The following is a 15,699-nucleotide window of genomic DNA, read 5'->3' as shown; positions in this document are numbered from 1 at the left end:
TCAGAAGTCATATGTGAGGCAAAGTGGAGAGTGTTTATTTTTACAAGGCAATGAGCAGGAACGTTTTGTTAAGATTTTTTGTGAAATAAATAAGATATTTACTTTGTTGCTGATATTTCACTGGTTTTATACCCAGCACCTCTGGAGCACAGTTTGTCACAGTACACAAATAGCAACAATTAGTTAATAGTAGTGATTATAAACTGTTACCACTATTAACAGTTTAAAATCATAATGGACAACACAAAAAAAAAAACTAAAATCCTACTTGGTGCCTTCTATTGTTGAATAAAGACAGAAGACTCATCGTGGGAGACCCTATATTGACACACTGGCCATTATTCACAAAATACCTATCAATATCTTTCAAACTCATTCACAAATCACTTGCAACTACCTCTGGCAATGCATGCCACCCATTACATGTATGAAGTTAACAAGTATTAATTTGATATTAAAATGACTGTTTCTGAGATTTTTGGTATATTGATACACCATACTTGAGGTTTAGGGAATGTTTTAAAGCAGATTCCAAAAACAGTCTATCACTTGTAATCACTTCTGTGTATAGCATTTTAACACAGGATCCACCAAGGATATTGTGTTAAAATACTACTTGGTCCTTTAACTCGGTCCACCAAGCTGTGGTCTTGTGTGTTAGAGAAGGGTTCAGTGAGGATTTGAGGACTTTAGTACTTTTTCTATTTTCTGGGGATTATAGCCATTGGCTAAAAAAATTGGCTAAATATCAGATTGATAAGATTTTTTCTAAGCAACAAATACAAGATGTTATATTCAGGCAATAATGATTAGGGGAAAATAGGAGGAGGAGGAGGAGCAGGCAATATCAGGTAGACTGATGTGGGCAAAAATCAGAATGGTGAATGCACAATGAGACTTATTAGTACCTGTGATCCTACAGAAGGTTCTACTAAGGAAGAAGTCAAGAAAATTTTGAAGGCATTAGAGAAAGTATCTGACAAAGAAAAAGTTAGTCACTGTTGGAGATCTAAAAAAAACAGAGTAGGAAATAATTACCAGACATAAAAATGTCATGGTAAAATTTGGATGAAAGAGCAAAGCTAATAATAACAGTAAATACTTGCTGGATTTCTGTTCAGGACCTGGATTAATTATTACTAACATCACATTCCAACATAAAAATGTGCATTAATTCACAGAGAGAGGATGCAAGAAATAAGATGGGCTCACAGGCTATGTCATTGTTGACAGTGATATCTGATTCAGGACACTAGAGCATACAAATGATTTAAAATCAGAAATGATTGCATTCAGCTGTGAACAGAATAAAATTAAATATCACATTGAAAAGTGTGTAAGAAAGTTTAAAAATGAATCAAAGTTGAGCAGCTTTCAGAAGTCCACATAAATATACAAATATCATTCAAAAAAAAATGAAAGAGTATGAAAATAAAAATTTACCAAGACATAAAAATGTCATGGTAAAATTTGGATGAAAGAGCAAAGCTAATAATAACAGTAAATACTTGCTGGATTTCTGTTCAGGACCTGGATTAATTATTACTAACATCACATTCCAACATAAAAATGTGCACTAATTCACAGAGAGAGGATGCAAGAAATAAGATGGGCTCACAGGCTATGTCATTGTTGACAGTGATATCTGATTCAGGACACTAGAGCATACAAATGATTTAAAATCAGAAATGATTGCATTCAGCTGTGAACAGAATAAAATTAAATATCACATTGAAAAGTGTGTAAGAAAGTTTAAAAATGAATCAAAGTTGAGCAGCTTTCAGAAGTCCACATAAATATACAAATATCATTCAAAAAAAAATGAAAGAGTATGAAAATAAAAATTTACCAAGACATAAAAATGTCATGGTAAAATTTGGATGAAAGAGCAAAGCTAATAATAACAGTAAATACTTGCTGGATTTCTGTTCAGGACCTGGATTAATTATTACTAACATCACATTCCAACATAAAAATGTGCACTAATTCACAGAGAGAGGATGCAAGAAATAAGATGGGCTCACAGGCTATGTCATTGTTGACAGTGATATTTGATTCAGGACACTAGAGCATACAAATGATTTAAAATCAGAAATGATTGCATTCAGCTGTGAACAGAATAAAATTAAATATCACATTGAAAAGTGTGTAAGAAAGTTTAAAAATGAATCAAAGTTGAGCAGCTTTCAGAAGTCCACATAAATATACAAATATCATTCAAAAAAAAATGAAAGAGTATGAAAATAAGAATCAACCATTGAATCATAATCAAAGGAAACAACTATAGTCTTAGATTGAATCGTATGATTGAAAAATGAAATTTCTTCGAGATCAGAATACCTACTCCCAGCTTAATATAGATCCTACCAAAAGTTAACTCAGTATACTGAACAAGTTATTGGATAAAGCAACATCCACAGACCAAGAAACCATCAAAAGCTCAACCCCCCCCCTCCAGCACACACGACTCACTGAAATTGCATAAAAGTAACTATCCACTTAGACCTATGTGGATTATGTTCTGGACAAAGGCCTGACTTAATGTTGGTATACATCTTAAATTTGAGTGCTTATTCAGAGAGAGAGAGTGCCAAAGCACACCACCCAAGCTAGAATTGGAATGACTGTTCTTTCTTACCAAACATTTTTGAAAGTGTAATCTTTATTAATTGCAAGTAATTTTTTATTTTGTATACTTTTGTTAACCTTGTATCTACTGTTATATCATTCTAGCATGTAGTTTGTTTCTCTTTTGAAATCCATTCTTGTTATTCCGCCTTTCTAAATTATCAGTTATACTGAAGATAATCTGTAAATTCCAGATCAAAATATTTGTTTTTATACCTTGTTAAGTTAATCAACTATCTTGTGCATACATGTTCATATAATGTTTTTTTCCATGTTGCAAAAAAAAAAAAAAAAAAAAAAAGTGCCTCTAAAAACTCATCTATATGTACAATGCTATGATAATAGAAATTTATAGCAAACTATTCTTGTGACCTCTATGAGTTTGTTATAGTTAGAGTTCACTGTATTAATTTATTAGTACTAGTAGTTTTTTTCCCCTTTTGTATACTTTTCATGAGGTAAAAAAATAGTTTTAATTATTTGGTAATAACCTCCTTTAAAGTTTACAATATCACCAGTTAATTAAAAGTACTAGTGAACAAGAAAAAAATTGCACCACATTACTTATTATTATTGTTAATATAAATTGACTTTCCTAAGAATTAATGAAATCTGATTACTGATAAAGAAAAAATGTGCCATATATATAGCTGATTCTTATCATACCAAGCAGCTTATAAGGACTACAGGAATAGTTTGCTACAGTGAGCAAATTTGTTATGATGGAGGAGTGGTATAGTGAGAGTCTCATTTTTATGTTTTTATTCTATTTCTATTCTATTCCCTCAGCCATATGGCTGGTGGGGGTAACTATATGCTACCATACTAGGGGAAATGATTATGAGCAAGGTGGTTTCCCATTGCCTTCCTTGCTGTACTATATCCTATGACTGTAGCCTGTGTGTTCTCGGGGCCAGTTTGCCTGCTTGCAGGATGAAAAACCCCAGATAAACTGGTGGGAAAAACCCTGCTGTCCACACCCAAGACTGGTTAATTTGGCTATGGCTGAGGAAGATCCTTAAGCTCCTCATGTTGACGACAGGAATTAAACCTATGACATTCCTTCCCCAAGCATATGGTTGTGAAGCGCATAGCCACTAGGCTAACTGCACAGACCATTTTTATGTATAGTTACATAAATACACTTGACAGAACATCTACTATTATTGTATTTATACACAAACATTTCAAACATTAAATCACATAATTATCCAACAGTTTAGCCTTTAGCAATATGTTAGTGTACTATACAGCTTTACAAACCCACATGGATGGGATTTACATTAACCTATACTGAGAAACTGAAGTGATTCAGTATTACACAATTAAGCAAAGTGGATAGCTTATTTAAAACATCAGACTAAAGCTGAAAATGCTGACATGTACATCATGCTGTTTATATTGAAGCTGACTCACCACAGCAAACTCCTAGGGTCACAAAGGAATTTCCTGTTACAGTAAAGAGTCTGCTATAGGGAATTCAGTTTAGCACAGTATTATTCTTACAGGCTTCAGATGTTGATTTTTCAGTAACTTGCTATAGTGAAAGTTAACTGTGAGGTGAAGCTATTTTCATAATTTCTTTTAACAGTCCCAAGGTCAATCAGATCAAGTTTAAAGTCCTTATATGTAAGCAAACTGAAATTTACAGAATTTCACATCGAGAAGGGTCAAAGCTGTATAACTGAAAGGAGACCTCCACATAGCCTTTAAAGGAATGTGGAGACCCGACCAGGGCTTCTGACCTAATGTCCAATCCTCACCTTCTCGTGGTGCACCCTGTTGGGTATCTACCTGGATATTGAACGAACGAGGATGGACTGGCAATTTGGGATTTAGCCGACCAAATTGTATTGTTATTAGTTAAACCAAAATAAAAAATAAAAAATGATGGTACAACTTCATAAAATTTCATGCCAGCTGAGGCATGAAATTTTGTGAAGTTGTACCATCATTTAAACAGTTAAACAAGGCCCCTGTTGTTTTCACCAGGGAACCAGGGCGAACAGCGAAAAGTCAGCTACTGGAACAAATCTGAAAACACACCTCAACTCAACATCACCAGAGTTAAAGATCAGTACTATCAACCCTGAATGGCAATGAAATGGAGCTAGCTGAGAATTAGATAAGTACCAGATCGACATAATAGGGGTGACTGAAACAAAAAAGATAAAAACTGGTGAGATCTTTCTGAGCAATATATACAAAATGTTATATTCAGGCAATGACAATCAAGGAAAAGAAGGAGTAGCCATAGTATTCAACAAAAAATACGATGCTAAACTTCTTGAATGGCAGGCAGTCTCAAACAGAGTGATGTGGGCAAATATCAGAATGGGGAACTGGACAATGAGACTTATTTGTCCTTATGGTCCCACAGAAGGTTCTACTAAGATAGAAGTGGAGGAATTGTTTGATTCTTTAGAAAAAGCAACTGACACAATGAAAAAGGAAAAGTTGGTCCTTGTTAGGGATCTGAATAGCAGAGTAGGAAATGATTGTCAGACATACAAAAATATTTTAGGGAAATTTGTAGAAAAGAGCAAAGCTAATAATAATGGCAAATACCTGTTGGATTTCTGCATAGGACATGGACTGGTTATTACTAACACCATGTTCCAACATAAAATGTGCACATCATATTAAAAACGAGGATATTAGGAAAGAACTTGACATTGTCGGCATCCAGGAATGCGTTAGCAGAGCTAATCTCAGGTGGTATGGTCACTTAAACAGAATGGGCGAGGAAAGATTAGCAAAATAAGTGTTCTCTGCCAGGTTGGCAGGAAAACGACCCAGAGTAAGACCAAGATATAGGTGGATTGATACGGTATGATGTGTCTTAGACGATAAGATCTGATAATGATAATATTGGAGTCTTGACAAGTAATAGACTGATTTGGAGGAAAATTGTAGATAGGAAGTTAGTAATGGTGTAAATTTTTCATGTAGTACCATCATATCCTGTACACCTCTTGAGGGTACATGTCAGGAATTTGATGATGATGATGATGAGAAATCAATGGCACCAGATTTCTTTCATGTGCAATTGGTGATGTCATTACAGTTCCTATTCATATATTTCATAGGACAAGGTGATCTAGCCATTATATCTGCATCTAATGTCAAACACACCAGGATATTTGTACTGCAGATGAGGTTTTGCTTAATGTAGGAATAGTGTGATCAACATTTCCTGATGTGAACCTTGGAGGTGTGTACAGGGTACTATTACAGTATACAACGTAATTCAGATTACATCATTATAAGTTTCCCATAAACAATTTCTTCCAAACTGATATGGTTTTTGTTAAGTCTCTTATATTGTCAGATTATACATTTTGATCTTTTGGACGGTATTGAACATTTTTGGGAAGGTTAATGGTGTCTAATCACTATATACTTACATTTATACCTAAGTAACAGAAAAATAAGTCCAGTGAATTTAAAAGTTTGGAGAGCCTGCTGTCAACTACTGTCTTATCATGCCACATAAAGAGTTATAAAACACTACTCATAGTATGGCTTCATTCACGCCTCAACTTACGACTGAGTGTAAAGTGTTCATCTTTTCCTAAAACTTCATTCAAAAATTACTCAACTTTTACGTTATATTATCACTGCCATTAATGGTAGTCTTTCATCTCTTTATATTGAAGCCACAGATTAATTATAAAATTAATCATTCTCATATTTTACAGTTGCAAGGAAACTTGCAGCACCAAAAATACCTGCACGAATTATGAGTGGCCAAACGAGGCGGGCATTCATTTGATGACTCTTATAATGTATATCATATGACAGAACTCATGTTTTTCTTAATGCTCCCAACTAGTCTTATTTCTCCATACAAATTATAAACTACGAATTTGTAGTTTATAATTAAATGCATGTACAATAAAAGGCAAGTCTGGAAATTATGTGAGATAATGATAGAAAGATGCATTTCATAAAAGCATTCTTATATAGTGATATTATTCATTATCACAGAAATTGCTTGTATCTCAATGTTGATTTTTGTATGCACTGCATATTGATTGTTGTCTGTAACAAATTCATTTTGAATTATTTTGCCTAATTTTTCTGATTTAAACCAAAACTGTCCTGATAAAGATTCCAAATATCGAATTTGAAGAAAACCTGTGTAACTTGGGCACTATTCGTGGCCATGCTTGGAATGCAGCTTGAGCATTCCCTGTGTGTAAGTGGTGACCATAAGTCCTTCACTCCAGCTGCACACCCTCTACTCTATAAATTTTCCTAGTATTTAAGACAACATAAAATATTTATACAGTTACTGCAGCTAAAAAAAAAATCTCCCATAAAAATGACCAAAAAAAAAAAAATCTCAAAAATGCATAAAAAATTGCAAAAAAACAACAAAACATCAAATTCCCATGGGGAAATCACTTTCAGATAGACTGAGATCAATTCTAATATCAATAACATGCACTACAACTTACAGACATCCAAACCCAACATGTTATTCATCACAATCTCAACTAGCATCCTCTGAGACTACATCTCATCTCAACTTTCCTCCTTACATCACGCACAATGCTTTTCTTAAGAAGGGTGGGACTTGCACATTTGTCAGGTCTAACAAGGTCATCAGGCCTCGAAATGCCACCATACAATTTGATTTCGCTCAAGATTGTTATCTATTTGATTACATCTGAAAGCTGATCACCAACAATCTAATTATTCCAACAGTAATTTCAATGTTCACAATTCAGAGGGCTTCTCTTCTTCAACTTCACAGATCAAGCTGGAAGAAAAGTCTAATTGCTGTCTGTAATGATTTAACACAAACTGTTCACTAACCCACCAGAATTCCAGACAATCATCATTCTTCCAACACCCTGGAGCATTTCTTAACCAGTACATCCTCTACATACACCACTGGTGTTAGATCTCCTCTTGGCAAGTCTGAATGTAACTCGGGTCTGTTTTTCCTTTTGTCAATCTCAGTCTCGTATCTTATGGGCACTAAAACAGTGTCAACTGTGATTCTTTGGGATTTCTGTGCTTTTCCACAGCTTATTACTGCTTCTGCGCTTCTGATCCTAGCATCTGCTCCAATCTAATAAATTATTCTCAATGGGATGAGTGCTTTTATACTTCACTTCTCTCAAAATCCTCAACTCCTATCCCAAACCCTGAATTTCTGGCTTGGACTGCCAAAGCAGACCAAGTCAAAAATTCAACACATGTCCAATGGCCTCCATTCTCAAAACTTCAGCCTCTCACTCAGTTTGCAAAACAGCTCATGACAACTATAAAAAAAATGCAGGTAAGTCTCCTCGTTCTGATGGTATTCCTCCAGTTGCAATAAAAGCTTGTGCATCTGAGCTAATACCCATCTTGTATCATCTCTTCATGTTGCCATACTCATCTGGCATCTATTCAACAGCTTGGAAGCAAGCTTTTATTCAACCCTTTCCCAAAAACAGAGATAATTCAACCATCAAATTATTATCCTATTGCTCTGCATTCAATACTCTTGAAAATAATTGAAAAGGTCATCAATAGTCACATGATTCACTATTAGTAGACTCACCAATTACTTAGTGATTACCAATATGGATTCCACCATTCTTGTTTTACAGATTTCCTAACTTCATCCACTTCTGGACACAGGTCATGGAAAAGTTTGGAAAAACTTAAGTGGTTTTTCTTGGTATTTCCAAGGCATTTGATCACATCTCTGGCCTTCTTACCAGCTACCATCTTATGGCATTCCTCCTACCCTTTTAGAATGGATCGCAAGCTTCCCCTCCAGTCATGCACTGCAGGTCATGGCAGATGGTTTCAACAGAATTTTCAGTTCCTGCTGTAGTACCCGAGAGCTCCATGCTTTCACCTACAATATTCCTCCTATACATTAATGATCATCTCTCTTTCTCTCTCTCTGACATCCAATCCTATTCATAGCTTTTTTGATGACAATATTCTCCATTCCTCTTTTTCAATCTCAAACCTTGTAATACTCAGGTGATTCAGGCTTCAAGATCCTCTTTAACCAATATCTTAAACACTGATTTTCAAGTGTTTAAGGTATGTTTTTTTCACTTGCCATTTTCAAGTGTGGATAAGGAATAACCTGGTAAGTTTTAATCTAAATGCAATACATCTCATTTTCTAGAAGAAAAACAACTTTCACTCTCCCTCACTTTTGACAATATTCTGCTTACAAATGAGGATCAGTTCTCTCTTTTTGTTGACATTTACATTTAGCCTACCTGGCAAAAGCGCATCATGTGCATAGCCTGTTTGACTTCTTAAAAAGCTTGGTGTTCTTTTTGTTCTGAACAATAAATTTTCCGCTCAACTCCTGACATTTTATAAATTTCAAATTGACCCAACCTTACATACTGTTCTTACATTTGGGGTGGAGCACCTAGGAACTCCCTTAAAATGCTTTATTGCATTCAGAAGAAAGCTGTTCCCTTAACTGATGACCCCCCCCAACCCACTCTCTGACTTCCTCCAGTTGTTTTCTTATGAAATGCTCATTGCTGCATTATATATATTTTTTATAAGCATTAAAAGATGAGAGGGGTACAGGAGAGCTAATCTCAGGTGATATGGTCACTTAAACAGAAAGGGAAAGAAAAGGTTAGCAAAACAAGTGTTTTTTTTTAATGTTTTTTATTGTTTTTATTTTTATTTTATTTTTGACAGGATAAAAATCCAGAGGAAGACCAAGATTTAGGAAGAAAACCTAAGTGTGTCAGAATCAAATTTTCAATTTAAGACAAATAAATGAAAAATCAAGGGAATGAGAAAGGATTGATATTTTAAGTTTTGTAGATCAGGTGATAACTTGGCAAGAGTGTTTTGCTCAAAACACTATAGTTATATAGTGCAATTAAACATTACACAGAGCAATTTATAGTCTATAATTAAGCTGTAAGTCAGTTACAATTGAAGGAGGTGCAGAAAGATGGTACAACAGATGTATAACAAGAATGAATATCTGCACTGTTATTCATAATCTATATGAATCATAATATGAATGAAAGTGGCATTAAATGCGAAATCAAAATCAATAACAATCAAGTCAGTTCTCTTAATTTATGCAAATGTTATGATCCTGAATAAATTCAGTACAAATTGGGTATGAATATCTGCAATAAAAAAGCAGAACTATGAAAATAGGCAGAAAAATGGAAAACAAAAACTTCATTTTCAATGGTGAACCTGTAGACAATTAAAATGTTTCTGTTATTTAGGCACTATTTTAAATGAAAATGATAAATTAAATATGGAAATAGATAACAAAATAAGCAAAGCTGGTATGGTAGGAAGCCAGTTACAGTTAATTTATATGGAATAAAAGGCATTAGCCAAAATGCTAACTTAGGAACAGAACAGTTGATCAAAGAATAGAACAGAAAAGTTGATCAAAGTTCTGAGAAAAATTAAGAGAATAAAGAGACAGCATCAATGACAGAACCAAATAAGAAGTTATTACACATATCAGTCACTGAATTACAAAACTTTATGCAGATGTACGTAAATGTCACTTACACAGCATATATATAAAATACTTAGTCACGTGTGTGACCACATGTTCCACACAACTATTTAAGAATGCTGCTAGTCAGTAATCATCAATAGTGTTGATCACAATAGGAGAAAAAAAGGATATTTTGGAGTTAAATAAAAGGCTTATTATGGGTGTCCATCTGGCTAGTGCCACAATTTTGAAAACAGCAGGGTTGAGTAGTTTCTCAAAAGGTAAGATATCCTAGGTGTTAAATCTGTGGAAAAATAACCTACATTGTTTGTCTAAGATGTGTAACTGCAGTCCTAAGACAGTCTGTCAGGAACAAGATTGCCATTGTCTGAGAAGGCTATTTCACTGAACTATGCACAGGGAATTGAAGAGGATTGGTATTGCCAGTCACACGTCTATTCAGAAATCACTGATTTCTGCAAAGAACTGAATACTTCATTTACAGTGATATCAGGAACACCGTAACTGGACAATGGAAAAAAAGTCACAGTATACATTGTTTTGTACTGATAATAGGCAAAGAGTTTGGGTGCGATGAACCCAGCTTGCTTTGCTGGGTTGACTTTTCATCCAGCAAGTGATGGTTGTTTCATGTATAACAATGCTACCATCCATCGGGCAAGAATTGTTCAAGTGGTTCAGCGAGCATGACAGGGATTTTCACCATCTTCCCATAAAGCCTGGATCTGAACCCCATATGTGGTTCTAACATGTCCCTGTATGGGAGATGTTAGAAAAACAGATCCAGGAGCAAAACTCAGATTTCTGTCAAATCTGAGCTAGTTAAAGGACTGTCTGGTGATACCTGGTATGTTGTAAATGCAATCCAACATCTTGTGGAATCTATGTTAAACTGCATGTGCTGTAATTCAGGCTAAAGGAGATCCGAAAAGTATTGAATAAAAGTTTCTAATTCAGTGGCCGGTATATGCAGAAAGGAACTTGACATCATTAGCATTCAAGAATAACTATACATTAGATCTGTTCAGACAGTCACTGCAAACAGAATGGGAGAGGAGTGTTTTTTCTTGGCATCAGAGCAGACGTCTGATGCCAAGAAAAACATGCAGAGGAAGACCAGTGTATAAGTGGAGTGCAGCAATTAACAACATTCCTTGAAGACAAATGTAAGATCTGACGATATTAGTCTTGACAAATAACAGATTGATTTGGTGGAAAACTGTTCACAGCAAGCTAGTAATGCAAACATAATCATGTAGAACTATCATCACAAGTACCCTATACATACCATGAGGGTGCATAGCAGGAATTTCATGATGATGATGTATCTACCACATGAGAACTTCAGTATTTCATGTTTTTGTTATCTCTTTTCCTATTCAACCCCATAGTAAGTGACTGCACTTAAAAATTGACAATGCTGTGGAGAATATTTCTAGTTAATACTTAAATATTTAATTATATTCATAAGTAGGCTTGGCTAGAGTGGAGTCTTTACTCGCTAACCAACAGACTATGGATTTGAAGCCTCCTATAGCAGGAACACATTTGTGCACTTCATTAGGTGACGCAGCATTTTTGTAAATGGGTGTAAGCACCCCTTACCAACTAGGTATGAAGCAGCTGTACCTAGGGTTCTAAATGTGCTATATGTAACCAATGGGATTCCTCCCCGTGAAAGGTAGTAAACCTGTAACATATTAGTAATGAGCATGTGAATTTGATAATAATTGGATATTAGAACAAACATGATACATTTCATTCCAATAAGTAGAGTGACAGATGATTTTTCACTGTCTGACATAAGATTCTGTACAACCTACAAATTGTATTCAAATGTCACTGGATAACATGGATATCTGTTAATATCTTCAGGTGATAAATCATTTTTATCATCTGGCATGTATTCAGCTAACCTGGCCAGTTACTCTATCTAGTGAATTAATGTAATGTAACTATTTCTGTAACATTAGATCAATATGATGCTAGTGATCCAGATCAGTATCATTAATATTGATACTCAACACTTCAATATACAATCTCACTTCAGTAAACCTCTAGAGACTATTTATTAAAAAAAACTATGAATTTACAACACAAATATAAAAATAACCAGGTTATCCCTATCTTAATGTCTACTATCTTCTTTGCATTATATAAATTGATATCAGAACTCTGAAGAAGCTATCAGTTATTAAAACTAACAAAACTTATCAGTTATTTTAATATTTGTATTTTATGAAAGAAATTAAAAAAACAATTTTTCTATTAATAATTACTGTTAACATTTTATGAAAATTGTAGGGACCAAGTTTGTTACCTGCTACAAACATGTCTGCTATAGAAAGAGTTGAATAACTGTTTTATATCATAAAACTCATGTGTGTTAACTAACATAAAATAGACACCATTGCTTCAACCTGAAAGAGTCAACATTCACAACAGTAAACTTCTAAGGACCACAAGAATAAATTAAAGATGCCAAGAAATTATATTCTTGGTTTAATCCTTTATCCAAGTGTAAGCAAACAAGCTTTGCATTATGGGATACTAAGGCAAGTAATGTGAAGTCATTAGCTTCTATATATGAGTTGCCCAATGCTGAAATTACTTCAGGTGCAAACTTTCTTTGCTTACACTTAGATAAAGGATTAAACCAAGAATATAACTTCTTGGCATCTTTAATTTATAGTATAACCAAGTGGGAAAACTTCCAACGACACAAGAATAATTTGTTGTAATGATAGTTTGCTATATCGAATTTCTAAGCATAACATTGTACTATGGAACTTTAGTCAGCTTATTGTGTGTGATATAGTAAATTGACTGCAATAGAAACAATCTTTTGCTAAAGAATGTTTGATATAACAGTTTATCTATATATTAACACATTTTAATAATAAAATTTAAAAATGATAAAAACTGGATATGATTATGAATATCTTTATGCTTGTCACAATAAAAATCTTTCTTAACTTAAAATATATTTATATGATAATCTAAAACAAGTTCAACATATGAACTGCCACTATTTTAAATGGACAAAGAAGGAATCTGTTTCTGTATACTACGATGTTTCCTTTACAGTAGTCACATCAGGAAAAGAATTCCACCTGTACAACAAGTGACACTGTAAGATTGTTATAAATATAAAGATATATGAATACAAAATTACTCACGAATACTGTCCATCATCATCTGTATGATAACTTTCTGCATATGCTGACTCATTATCTGAAGTTTGACTATCATTTTGGAAAGACATGGAAGACAACTGACCCAATGAAAAGTGAGAAGATAAACTCTGTTGGCTCATACCAGGAGTTAGATAAGAATTATGACGTGTGTGAACAGAGCGACGATGATGAAATCCATTAGCACACTTGACTGTATCAAATATTTTTCTACTCAGTCCCCTAAAACAAGTAATAAATTGACAAGCATTTTGATGAAAATCATGTGTAAGCCATGCAGTTAAAATTTATTAAGTGAAATAATATCAACTATTTCACTTCATCATAAAATCCTGTCATCTATAAGTTGTGTGTATCTTCACATGTATGCATGCTATATGTATACTGAATGAGTGTATATAATTATTATTGCACATACATACTGTATTTATTTCAATACAAGTGACTGCTTCTCCAACCTACTGAAACATAAATTTCAAAAAGTCTCAGAAATCAACAATTAATTGAAAAAATAATCCTAAGTATTCAATGAAATAAATGATGGAAGTCAAAATTCCAATTAACACACAGGCTCTGATTTATAATGTCTACGTTAACAGGCAAAAATTTATTGTAATGGTGAAAGGATAGATCGAAGTACTTCTTTTTGTCATAAACAATGACCATACTATGAGGTTTTTAATTTTTTTCCCATATGTAACGTTCATCTCTATTAAAGCTGAAGTGTGTGTACCGTAGCAAAAGCTTCATAAATTACATACACTTATTAACTTATTAAGGCAAAAAAAAAAAAAAAGGAGATGTAATGATTCATGCCATGCAGACATTTGTAACTAATAATCACATTAATATTTAACTTATGAAAGAGGGTGTGTGTATGTTATGCTAGCTTTGTAACTAGAAATTATTTCAAGACTGAAAATAATTTCTAGTTTGTAATTTGTGACTGATAACCATTTTATTATTTAATACATAAATTTCGAATATGATTATATATATATTTTTTATACAAAACATTTAAACCGTGAATAAATTTAAAAGAACAGGATCTATGCATGAAAAAGAGATCCAGATGCCCAAGGAAAGCACAATAAAACATCAAATCTGTTCAAGTCTTTGAAAAGGAAAAAAATTATCAGTTAGGAATGCATCCTGTGGATTGAACATACCTAAAACAATTCACAGACTCTTGGATTCAACTCTGAAGAAAATCCTGAAGAAAAATAAGATTAAAAATTTCATATGAACTGCCTCAACAGATAGCTGATATCCAAAATACGAGAGAAAATTGGAGTAATAAAAGTATGATAATTAACTGAGCAAGTGCAGTTACCCCACATAAATTAGTGTAGTAAGCTGACATCATTAAAAAAAAAGCAAAAAACTTCTCTATCAATAGAGAAGTTTAGAAAAGAAAACAATAGAAAACAAATGTTGAATAACTATAGTATTAATAATAACACACTTACATGGAAGTTTTGCCAGAAAATTCCTATGGAATTGGAGTTGACAAGTGCAAAGTTAAATTTATTATTATTATAACTCCAAGGAGTCCTTAGACTCATTGAGGGAGACCCTAACATCATGTCAAGAACAACTATTCAATATTCACACAGTATCTATCATACTTCGCCTTGAAGTCATTCACAGTCACAGCACCCACAGCAGACTCTGGCAGCTTATTCCACTCGTTCATCACTCTCCAAGTAAAAAACCTAGCTCTAACACCCTTGCCCAGTTTCCATGGATGGCCCCTAGTCCTCCCACCACCAGTCACGTTCCCAAAAATATCCTCTGAGTTAATCTTATAGAAACCCTTCAGTAATTTGAATGTCTCAATCATATCACCCCTTTTCCGCCTATCAACCAATTTCTGCAACCCACAAATCTTCAACCTGTTCTCATAAGATTCATTCCATAGACCTGTTATCATCTTGGTCACTCGCCTCTGGATCCTCTCCACCTCCTCCCCACCAAGAAGAAACCCTGGCGCCAAAATCTGGGCACAGTAGTCAAGATGGGGTCTTATCAAGGCTCAATACAGAGGAACAATAACTTGCTTGTCTCTCAATTTATCACAAGAGAGAAAATTAAAAAAAAAAACTGAAAAGTACTGGAAAAGATTTAGAATACTACTGATCCTTTATTCTGATAAAATTGTGTTATCAGCATTTAGTTAGCTGATTCAGGCATATTAGCATATACTAATATAGAGGCATATTAGTACAGTCAGTCCTCAATTAACAATGTATGCAGCTTACTATCACTCATACTTATGACAGCCATCCCCTTAACAAACTTACCAAACACCACCTCACCCCTGCAACCCATAGACCAGGGTGTTATTGCTATCTTCAAAACTATCATTTAAGAAATGCTTTTCCTCAGGCTACT

The 15,699-nt window shown here is 34.0% G+C and overlaps 1 protein-coding gene across 3 annotated transcripts in view; it reads right to left on the bottom strand.

Moving 5' to 3' along the window:
- Positions 1–15,699, bottom strand: part of LOC150109456 (trafficking kinesin-binding protein 1-like) — a 574,911-nt gene that overhangs the window by 71,858 nt on the left and 487,354 nt on the right. For all 3 annotated transcript variants that reach the window (XM_090413241.1, XM_090413254.1, XM_090413248.1), the window contains one exon: positions 13,291–13,527. In XM_090413241.1, coding sequence (XP_090269367.1) covers positions 13,291–13,527 — 237 coding nt within the window. The remainder of the gene's footprint in view (positions 1–13,290; positions 13,528–15,699) is intronic.

This window comes from Typopeltis vanoorti, chromosome 2, assembly GCF_054136105.1.
Source record: "Typopeltis vanoorti isolate ZY-2024b chromosome 2, IOZ_Tvanoo_1.0, whole genome shotgun sequence".
NCBI lineage: Eukaryota > Metazoa > Arthropoda > Arachnida > Uropygi > Thelyphonidae > Typopeltis > Typopeltis vanoorti.
Note: the sequence above shows the minus strand (reverse complement) of the source record. Positions and strands in the feature narration are given on the sequence as shown.